Source organism: Orycteropus afer, unplaced genomic scaffold (genome assembly GCF_000298275.1).
Source record: "Orycteropus afer afer isolate SDZICR_OR568_19922 unplaced genomic scaffold, OryAfe1.0 scaffold00782, whole genome shotgun sequence".
Classification (NCBI taxonomy): Eukaryota; Metazoa; Chordata; class Mammalia; order Tubulidentata; family Orycteropodidae; genus Orycteropus; species Orycteropus afer.
In genome coordinates, this window is record NW_006922369.1 from 774,025 (window position 1) to 786,116 (window position 12,092).

Genomic DNA, 12,092 nt, shown 5'->3' on the forward strand with positions numbered 1-12,092 from the left:
CTCAAATCACAATAAGAATTTAAAAAGACAAAACAAAACAAAAAATTATCCAGACAAAGTAGAACAGTAGAGAACAGAGGATTTGTGATTTGTTGCTATTGTTAGGTGTTGTTGAGACAGTTGCTGCTCATAGTGACCCTATGCCAACAGAATAGCATCCTGAAAATCACTGCTATGTTTCAGCCCCTAGTTTCAGCCACTGTGTCAAATGATCTCATTGAAGGTCTTCCCTTTATTCACTCAATTTCTACTTTACCAACCATGATGTCCTTCTTGAGGGACTGAGTCCTTCTGACAACATGACTGAAGTATGAGGGACAAACTCTGTATGTTATTGCTTCTCAAGAGCATTCTGGTTGTCCCTCTTCCATAACAGATTTGTTTGTTCTTCTGATAGTCCACAGTATTTTCAATTATCTTCACCAATTCCATAATTGAAATGCATCAGTTCTTTTTTGGTCTTTCTTATTTATTGTCACAGTTTCACATTCATAGGATGCTATTGAAAATACAATGGCTGGGGCCAGGCACACCTTTGTATTGAAAACACTACAGAGACACTTAAAATGACATAAGACTCTCTTTAAACTGAATTGAATGTATCTCCAGATGTCACCTTTTAGAGTGATAAGTGCCACACAAAATAAAGGATTTTACCAGTAAGCTTGATGCCTTTCTTAAAAACTATCAATATGAAACCAGAAGGTCAAAAATTCTTAAAAACAAGGATGAGAAGATAAATTAAAAACACAGATGAGAGAAAATTTAACAAGATAAATTGTTCAGTGACATTAATTATATTTGCCATAGTGTGTCAAGCAGAGTAGTGGAAGGGGAACAAACAGAGCACGATTAAAGAGAATGTTGACACACTATGGTAAATGTAATTAATGTCCCTGAACAATTTGTATGGAAATTGTCAAATGGGAACCTAACTTGCTGGGTAAACTTTGAACGAAAACTCAATAAAATAACATTTAAAAAAGAGAGAAAGAAAATTGAGGAATAGAAAATAAGGATATAGAATAAACATATTTAAAAAATGCAAGTAAGAGATAATAGTGTAACTGACCAAAGTGGCAAATTGTTCATATATTTTATAAATTAATTTACTGAAAGGTCAGATATGGGGTGTGTGAGTGAGAAATTACAGACCATTGCGTAGTTTTGATTTTTGCACCTTGAAACGCAATGTTACCATAAGGTGAGATGAGAAGAATATTTTGTTTTTGCTTTTCTCTTTTTAGGAGAGCATGGTTAGAGAATTGTAATACTTGGCCATAAGGAGGAATGTATTGCTGCTTCCTAATCAGTTTAAACAGGCTGCTGGGCAGTCCATGAGGGGAAATTCTGGCTTGATTATAAAAAGATAGCAAACAACTGAATTCTTTTACATGGAAACAGTTACAGTACTCTTCAGGCAATCACTAGGAACTCTCTACTTGAGATTTTTACTCAGAAAACTTTACAGTTATTGCTGGATAAGTTATTTATTGACAGCAAATAGAACTAAGAATTTAACTAAAGCAATTCAAAGGCTAATCTAAATCCTAATCTATCTTAACATTACCTGAAATCCTGAATTATATATCAAGTGGAAACCGTATTCATGATCCAGTCATCTTTTCTAAGTCTCTTGCATCATGTACCTACTTACTTTAATCATTTTCACCTGCTTCTGAATCTGAATTCTCATTTACTGATGAACATAGAACAATCCCATCAGATGGAATGTAAGTCCCTTGACAAGAGATTGTGCAATTTGTCATACAGAACTGTATTGTCAGTGATGGCAATGGGTGGCTAGATGGATACAGGCTAAACAATTAGGTATGTCCATGCAGGATGGAGTGTGCCCAAGACCATGTTTAAGGTTGGCAGGCAATGTTTCTATAAATGTATTTGTATGTTCTGTAAGAATTTTTATATATAGTAGAGCTGACAAGGGACAAGGTTGTAGTCACTTCTTGGCCACAGCCAGTGACCAAGTGGGAGTGAGTAGTTGGACCTATGGGCTTGAGACCATGGTTCATGGTTGCAGGGGATATCAAGTTCTTCTAGCATAGGATCCTACACAGAAACATTGCTCCACATCCTACTTTGGTGAGTAGTGTTTGGGATCTTAAAAGCTTGCAAGCAGTCATCTACATGCAGTGATGAGTATCTCCTCATCCAGAGCAAAGAAGAATGAAGAAAACCAAAGATGCATGGAAACAATTTGCCCAAACATCTGATACACCATGCAATCCTTAGCCTGTATGACTGTAAGATCAAAAAAACAAGATGGTGCCTAGCTGCTACTGCCAACCACTCAGCCAGAGATCTATGTAGGAGATCTTGGATAGTGCGTGAGAACAATGTGGAGTAAAATGCAAAACCATGAGAAAAAGAAAAAAAAAAAGGTACCACGTTTGCTGGTAATGTTGAGCCTGGTAGAAGTCCTAATACTATGGCCCCTAGGTACTTTTCAGGTCTGGAATTGAACCCACTCTGGTGGCTTCTAGCCAAACAAAAGACAGGCATATGAGTTGAAGATTTACATTAGGGAGATACACTCCTTGGAGAGTTCAATCATGGAAGAATAGGACGACTGTGTATTCACAGGAAGACAGCTCAGGGATCAGAAGTGCATGGGAGGGAAGGATGCAGAGAGGAGATAACAATGAGGAGGGAGTAGGAATTGAGCTGTTGCATTGTGGGAGGTTTTTGTCAATGTCATGAGACAAAATGTATGTGAACTGCTGTATGGGAAATGAATTTTCTCTGTAAACATTCACCCAAATCAAAATAAAAATTAAATGAAGAGAGATCTGTCCAAATTGTACAATAAGCAAACCTACTTGCAGTTTGAAGTGTGAACAACATGATTTCCTTTAACCACACACCAAAGTGTCCTAGCGAAGCAGTAGTTAAAATGTTTGGTGGCTAAGTGAAAGTTTAGTAGTTCAGACCCACTAGCAGCTCCATGGTAGAAAGACATAACAATCTATCTTCATAAATATTGCACACTTGGTAACTCTATGGGGCAGTTCTACTCTGTTCTGTTGGTGCACTGAGTTAAAATTGAGTAGATGGCAACACATTTAACCACATACAAAAGCTGAAACTATCTACAGCCCCATTGCCATATGGTAGAAGTTTTGGAGGACCTATATCTAGGATATTACCCACTTAGTTGATTACTGTGGGAGTAAAAACAAAACTAAACGATGTGGAGAAAAATAAAGCAACAATAAATAAATAAATAAATAAATAAATAAAAGTCTCATGTTAATATAGGGATATTGCTTGCTTTTAAATCAGGAAATGTGTGTGTCAAGGTTATATCATTTGAGCATACCTATTCAGTCTGTTTGCTGAGAAAATAATACCAGAAGCTGTACTATATGAAGAACACATTACCAGGATTCGAGGAAAACTCATTAAAAGCATGTGGTATCCATATAACACAACCTTGCTTGTTGAAATTAAATGGACTTGAAACATTTACTGATGAAGATCAAAGTCTAAAGTGTCCAGTAGAGAGAACACTTTAACATGAAGAAAACAAAAATCATTGCAACTAGACTAATAAACAACCTAATATTAAATATATGGACTTTTGATACTGTCAAGGATTTCATTTTACTTTGATCTACTATCAGTGCCCATGAAAGCAGCAGTCAAGAAAACAAAGATGTCACTTTATAGAGTAAGATGTACCTTACCCAAGACAAAGTATTCCCAATTACCTCTTGTGCATGTGAGAGCTAGATGATGAATAAGGAAGACCACAGGAGAATTGATGCATTGAGTCATAGTGTTGGTGAAGGATATTGAATCCTTCACATATTTGTCTTGGAAGAAGTACAGCCAGAATGTTCCTAAAAATTCTGGAAATGTGTCTTGGAAGACAAATATGTCTTGGAAGAAGTACAAATATGTCTTGGAAGAAGTACAGCCAGAATGTTCCTCAAAAATGAGAATGACCAAATTTGTCTTTCATACTTTGGTCATTTTGTCAGAAGGGATCACTCTATCTAGAAGAATATGAAGCTGGGTAAATTGGATGATCAGTGAAAAATGGGAAGACCCTCAATTAGATGAATCAACACAGTGGCTGTGATGATGGGCTCAAACATGGCAACTATTGTGAGGATGGCACAATACAGGGCAGAGTATTGTTCTGTTGTACACTGGGTGGCTATGAGTTGGAAATGACTCTCTGGTACCTAACAACAACCATTTATTTAGGGACAGCAGCTGTCTATTTGCTTTATGGAATTCACAGTACTATGCTCTCATATGGAAGGGTTAAATATCTAGACATAGTTTTTACAGATAGCTTGTTATGGACTTGATATCCCGTTATAATAGACTAAGCATGAAATAGCACCTTGGTCACTTAATAGCTCGGCCCACCTCCAAGTATCACAAAACTAAATCTATTACAAAGGACATGCAGACCAGAAAGAATTGGCAAGCAGGTTAAAAAGAAGAAATTGCCAAGGTGAAATATGTATTTCATCCATAGGACATCTTGGTTATAGAGCTCACCTAATATGAAATTGAGGTAGCATGGATCAGCAAACCAATCACAGCAGCCCTGAAATCATAGCCTCTTTCGAATTAGAATAAATTATATTGTTTTTGCAATTGCTTCTGACATTCCCTTCAGTCTTTTAGGTCATCTCTTTTCTTTTCGTGATTGCTATCCGTCTGACTTTCTAATTATTTAAAGAGGTACCATTTATCCAAACTTGATGAATTATCTGTAATGTCAGTTTTCCTTGAATTTTAAAGGATGGACTTTAAAGTATTTTTAAAGCTATTTTAAGCTGAACTGTCCATTCAATTTGATGTTGAAGTCTCAACTACATCCCATAAGAAAATGCTGAGCACTTAAATGTCAAGTAATCTGGCCAATTTCATTAAGATGATTTTGACTTTTAAGGATGAAAGAGGGTAAAATAGAGAGGTATATATCCCTCAGTTTTCTCAAAGACAGCTACTAATGATGTCTTCTAGAAAAAAGTGGTGTGTTAATGGAAGTTCTACCAGACATTGATTTAGGTAGATGTAGTTACCCAAGTTATAGGAAAGTATGGCGTAAGCCAATCTCAACCATCATCAATATTTAATAATTTCATGATCTCAACTGCTGAACAGTTCTTCCCAAACATCTGAGGATTAAAGCAGAGAGAAAAAATTTTATTTATACTACAAGGATTTTTTTTTCTCTCACTTAAGAAGAAGAAACTATAGATATCATGATGTCATAAACTTAATTATTTATACTTAATTATTTAAATTTAATTATTATCCAAAAAATTAAATAAAATAATTAGTTTAATTAACATGACAAACATTGTAATTTTATTTTAAAAAAATATTTTCCAACAATTGCCAGTTTTGGCCAAGGCCAGAACTGTGGTAGACTTGGTGAGAGACACACCATTATGACAGGAGAAAATTTAATTTACATAGTGCTTCATGTAAGACAGATGTAAGATGAAATATTACAATCAGATTGGTGAAACAAAATCATTCAAATAAGTGATGAAATATTTAATAAATATTTGAGTATCAGATACCTAAAAGGAATTATTGATATTTTAAGTTTTATTCAATTTTATATAGCTATGCTAATAAGTTCCATGAAATATTTTAATTCATTGAAATCATTGTATGTTTCTTTCATATCACTTGTAAATTCTTCAAAAGAGGGTAAAACAAAAGAAGACAAAACAAATCAATACACAAGTGTGTACTACTCTTATTTTATTTTCTCCTTTGGGTCACTGTATCTAAATCTAAATAACAGATATTTGACTAACTATAACTGTGAATAGCCTTGGAACATGTATGCAATACAAATTAGACTTTGCTGAATTTTGGGAAATGCCACTGATATAAAGCACAGCATTTCAAAGCATTTATAATCCCTAGCTTTTGAGACAAGAGTGCTTAGGAGTAGCTTCTTGGTAAAATTTCAATAATGACTAAAAGATTGATGACAGTCTAGAGGAAGAGAGATCAGGATTAATTAGAATGATATAAGAACACATTGACAGAGATGTCACTACTTCACTTAGTCATAAAAGAACAGAATGCTGCTAAGAGGAATCCAGACATGATATTGAATAGCAGAGAATATGAGAGAATCAGAAATGCAAGGAATGGCATATGCCATTGAAACCCACCTGCCACTCCTTGGAAAGAAGGTTGAGCAGTCTACTTCCATAGTGATACCGCCTCGGAAACCCAAGGAGGGGTCGCTATGAGTCAGGACTGACTCGATGGCAAATAACAACAACAACAGGAAGGACAAATGAAATCAAGAATGAGTGTGGTCAAAGAATAAGGAGAAGCAGAGAGATACACAGTTTGTTTATACCAAAGTTGAAAAAGTGAAAGAGCAAAATACACAAGTAAGAAGGTAAAGCAGAATAACTTGTTAGACAAAGGAAGTAAGTAAATTAACATGAAGATACAATAAATGGACCATTAGGCATAGATAAAGAAATAAAAATGAATATAGATATGTGAGATATATATATATATATATATATATATATATATATATGTATATATGCATGTATATACACACATATATATGTATTTAAAGGTATATATATATACATGTGTGTGTATATATATGTGTGTGTGTGTGTATATGTGAGAGAGGAAGAGAAAGAGAGGTATATATGTAAGTATAGATATAGGTATAGATATAGCTATAGGCAAAGAATATTGCCATATATCTACATTTACATAAGAAAGTTTATACATCCAATACCATTGCAAATATTAGGAGTTCCCTATTTACTCACAAAAATATTTATTTTTATGACAAATTTTATTTTCTCAGTAGATATAGATAGATACAGGTACACAGATGGATATAAACACACTGCCAACAAGTAAAATTTGACCATAGAGGACAGAGTAGAACTGCTCCATAGGGTTTAAAAGACTAGAAGTTTTACAGAAACAGAGTGCTGTATCTTTCTCCTGAAGAGATGCTGGTGGGTTGGAACTGTTGAACTTTTGGTTAGCAGCCCAGTGCATACCAACTGGCCCCACAGAACTTCTTATATATAGGCATAGCTATAATTATACTTATGTATGTGTGTATTAATTTCTAGGTATACAAAAATGTGTCTATGTGTTGATAAAAAATTATTATTCCTATGAAATCTTCCAAACTTCCTGTGAATTCAGATTAAATGAAATGTGAAATGAATGGTATCATCTTTTCTGTAAATATGTCTTATGACATAAAAATTTTCTGAGTACTCCTTTTACCTCTGTGTTTCTCAGGCTGTAAATTATAGGGTTTAGCATTGGGGTAATAACACCATACAGCATTGAGATGAGCCTGCTTCTGGCTGGTGAGTTGTTACTGGAAGAGGAACGAAGGTAGGTAAATATTACTGTAACATAAAATAAACAAACCACAAGGAGGTGGGAAGCACATGTGGAGAAGGCTTTGCGCTTCCCTTCTGCTGATCTGATCTTCAGGATGGTGGATATGATGTAAATATAAGAGATACCAGTGATTAGGAAGGCACTGATCCCTAAGACACCTCCTACCACTAAGACAAGCATTTCTGCCATGTATGTGGAAGAGCAGGACAGGGCTACCACTGGAGGAATGTCACAGTAGTACTGGTTGACTTGATTAGATTTACAGAAAGACAGATGGAACGTAAATACTGTATGCAGAAGAGAGTTCAGAAACCCTGCTGCCCAAGTACCAGCTGAGAGCTGGACACAGTGTCCCTTTGTCATGATGAGTGTGTAACAAAGAGGGAAACATATGGCCACATACCGGTCATAAGCCATGACAGAGAGAAGGAAGACTTCAGTCCCAGCTAAGGCCACTAGGAAAAAGAGCTGGAAAGCACATCCAAGAAAAGAAATGTTTTTCTTCTCAGTCAGGAGGTTCTGAAGCATCTTGGGAACAGTAGCTGATGGGCAGAAAATGTCTAAGAGGGACAGATTTGCCAAAAAATAATACATTGGTGTGTGTAGCTTTTTCTCAGCCCCAATGGCAAGGAGAATGGCCCCATTTCCCACCAAGGTGACCTGATAAATGGCAGCAAACACCACAAAGAGAGGGTAGCGAACCTCCGGGAGGTCAGAGAGCCCAATGAGGATGAACTCTGTGACGGTAGTTTGGTTGTAGACATCCATCTCTGCTCTCAACAGGGGTCTTTCTGCAGGAAATGAAATCAACAGACAGAGGTTAGGCTCAAATCCAAGAAGCCCAGTGATGATAAACACTTGGGAAATAGTGGATGTGTGGTTGGTGATGCATTGCACTAGCCCAATTTTTAAGTAGAAATTTCACATATTATAATCACTATGTGCATGATATTTCTTAGACTGTTTACTCTCAGGTCCTTAACAAGAGCCATTTAAATTTCACCCTGCCAGGAAAACCACTGTTGACTCTTACGCAGTGCAGGAGATTTCACAATTCAATGAAAGGTGAGTGAAGATAGCACTCATACTTAGACACTTTATTGTTCCTTGTATTATCTTATTGTGTATAGTTTTATGCATTTTCTTTTCACTAAATTCCTTGAATATAGAATCTCCATAGTAATCCTTGATAAGTAGTAGCAGCTAGTTGACACAAGCTAAATGCATAAATATATCAGTATTAAGTGCAAGAATCATTGATTGATTGTGTGGTATCCCCTCAGAAGTGTTTCTGCAGAACTTCAAAATCATAGTCATTTAAATATCAATGTTGACTTCTTATTTCTTCAAAGAATATACATTAATGAGATTAAATTTAATCTGAAAAATATAAATGAATCTTAGATGATCCTGTCTAAATATGACCCTAACAACAAACGTACATATTCCCATATATTTTCAACTCCCTTTTCTCTTAAAATCTACATTTTACCCTATTTACAAGGATTCCTAAGGATATATAAAATTTCAAAAATTGAATGTGCTAGAACATATCAAAGTCATAATTGGTGCTGTTGTTGTTAGGTGCCATCGATTCATCTCTGACTCATAAGGACCCTAGGCAAAGCAGAATGAAACACTTCCTGGTCTTGTGCCAACCTCAGGATCTTTGCTAAACCTGAGCCCATAATTGCACCTAGTGTGTCTGTCTTTCTCATTGAGAGCCTTCTCCCTTTTCATTGACCCTCCACTCTACCAAGCATGATATCCTTCTTCAGGGAATGGTTCCTTTGGAAAACATGACCAAAATAGGTGAGATGAAGTCTGCCCATTCTCGCTTCCAAAGAGCATTTGGCTGCATTTCTTCCAAGATAGATTTGTTAGTCCTTTTAGAAGACTATGGTAATTTTAGCATTCTTCTCCAATACCACAACTCAAAAGCATCACTCTTCTTCATTCTTCCTTATAAACTCATTAATTAGTCTTTGTTAATTTCCTGATTACTTTTGAATATACTTTAATTGCCCAAATACCATGTTTTCAACGACTTAGAAAATATTTTAACTGAAGGTTGGCAAATCAGTATTTTTGTGGAATTTTTATATCACATTGAAAAGTAATTTCTTTTCAATTTCCTTTAACATTACAGGTCCAATGGAATACATGGTTGGACATTTAAATGCAGAACTCACCTTCTAGTACCATTCCCTTTGTTTTGCCTATGGAAACTGGTAATAATATCTTCACTCAGATAAAATGTTGAGTGTAAATAGTGCAAAGACTATACAACTATTTCTGTACACAAATGAGCATATATTATTTTCTATCACCTTCCTGCACCATTTAATAAATATCACTGAGAGTACTTGGTAGAAGAGAATACTTGGGAGAAAACCAGTGCAATACTGTATTGGAGGATTTAAAAAAAAAAAAAATTCCTAATGATGATCTTCAAACTATGAAATTACTACAAAAATACTAAGTGCTGGATAACATTTTCCAACCAACCAAAATTTGCTGAATGAATGAATGAATGAAGCAAGGTTGAAATCAACAGCAAATACCTTCTATATCAATTCTCAAATTCACACATGTTCAAGATTTATTTATATATGTGTTCTTTTAAAGAATAATAGTTAAAGAAATTAAAAATACACTTTTCTTATACATATTTTTGTAATTGTATGTATTAAGTTATATAAATACCTACTCTTTTTTTTTACACCTATACTTAACAATTTTTCTCCTTCTGTCTAAACAGAGATTATAAAAAAAAAAATCAATGAGTTCCTAATGAAAACACCCAGACTGGCTCTACATCAGACTACATGATCAACATATAATCTAAAACTAATAACACATTTTCTCTAAATATTGACTTCTTCATTTATTTTAAAATCAAACTTAATGGTCTTAGCCTATAGAGTGAAGTAATTGTTCAAGTGTGAAGAAAGCTTATAATATATCAACAATACCTTTTCTTTGAAGCACATATAATTAAAAATCATGTATTTCTCCACCTACATGGAAAGATAAGAGATATATTTTGGTTAGTAATATATTATTGAGGGTAATAATTTTTTCTTATTAACCTAATGGATCTATACCTCAATTAGTAGAGAATCAGGAAAATGCATATGAAATGTGATCTTTCCATCTTCTTTTTAAGATCATTTTTATAAATATAAGCACATGGGGACATTAAGAACACATGCTGAAGTCAGTTAAAGATATAATGAGAATCTAGAGTAAGGATATTTATTATCCTGGCAAACCAAGAAATAGAAGATTTATTTTATTTTTCTATTATGTATGGTTATAGGTAAATGTGCCATAGATGAAGGATTTCTTTGTGTCATTTAGGTAATTCAACTTTCCACTATATGGAAAAAAGAAAACCAGTTAATTAAGCAAAATCATCACTAATTATATCTTAGATCTTAAGATAATGCAAAATTTATAATTTTTTAGTATGTTAATATCAAGGAAACAGTCCTTTTAAATTTTCTTAGAAAATAGGAGGATACATGTTTTTCCTCAAAAGATATATTGTTAAGGAATATAACTTTCCTTTTCAACTGATGAACCTTCCTTTTCAACTGATGAATTGATAGTTAAAAAATTAGAGGAAGGGAAAAAAAAAAAAAAAAAAAGAAAACTTCTAACATGTAATCCCTCAACCTATTTAATTATATCCTTCTGTAGAACATAAATCCAGGTGCATGTTCAGACACATTCTTTCTTGGGCATAGTAAATATTTATGTACACAAGATTTGTATACACATATAGCTGAGCATGCAAATTAATCAACAAATTATTTATGCAGCTATTTATTTAATAACCCTAGAATATTCAAAATGATTAACTTTATCCTACCCATTTAATATTCACATTTAATAAGTTCTTTAAATGTATAAAATTCCATACTATATATATGTCTTTAAAAACACCAATTTTTCACCTTAGTTTAGAAATTCTAGAATTTAGCATACAATTTTCTTGTCTTTTCAGTTTCATAAATTTCATTACCAATGTGAAGTCTCCACTAGAAGAAAATAAAATGATCCAACCAATAAAAAAATGCAACAATAAAGAAAACAGATGCCTCATTTATATATAAGGTTACTACTGGAATTTATTCTGTAACTGATATGCCCATTTTCCCCTTAAGGGAAAAGAAAGAAAACAATTAGAATCTACGGAGAATATCTTCTCATCTTGAAAATCTAAATTACTTCTAACAAAATAATGGGCACTTACTTTATAATTAATGTTTTGATATAAGTTGAAAAGAAATCCAAATTTTGGAGAGTAACAATTTTCTTTCTTATATTGGTCTAGGTAGGAAAAAAGAAAGAAAAAGTTTTTTTTCAATAATTGCATTGCTAGAACAAACTAAAAAAAAAATTAATCATTATGTTACCTTTTCTTGTCATTTAAATAATAATTCCAGAAACATGATTACCGATTTTTAATAGTTGTATTCCTCATGACAGATTAATTTAAACACTATTTTGACCATTATTACATACATTTATATTAAGACTATTTGTCATGCATGTAAAAAAATTGATTTCTTCAACATTTTAGAGAAAAATTCAGTAAAAACAAAATAACATTATTTCAACTGTACCTGCTAGCTTGATTTTCGAGCAATATAACAATTTCCATACAGAATGTA

The 12,092-nt window shown here is 33.7% G+C and overlaps 1 protein-coding gene across 1 annotated transcript; it reads right to left on the reverse strand.

The window, feature by feature from the left end:
• Positions 1-7,230: 7,230 nt before the first annotated feature.
• LOC103211742 (olfactory receptor 5V1-like) lies at positions 7,231-8,178 on the reverse strand. Its single transcript, XM_007957717.1, has one exon. The coding sequence runs from the start codon at positions 8,176-8,178 to the stop codon at positions 7,231-7,233; it is 948 nt and encodes a 315-aa protein (XP_007955908.1).
• Positions 8,179-12,092: the final 3,914 nt, after the last annotated feature.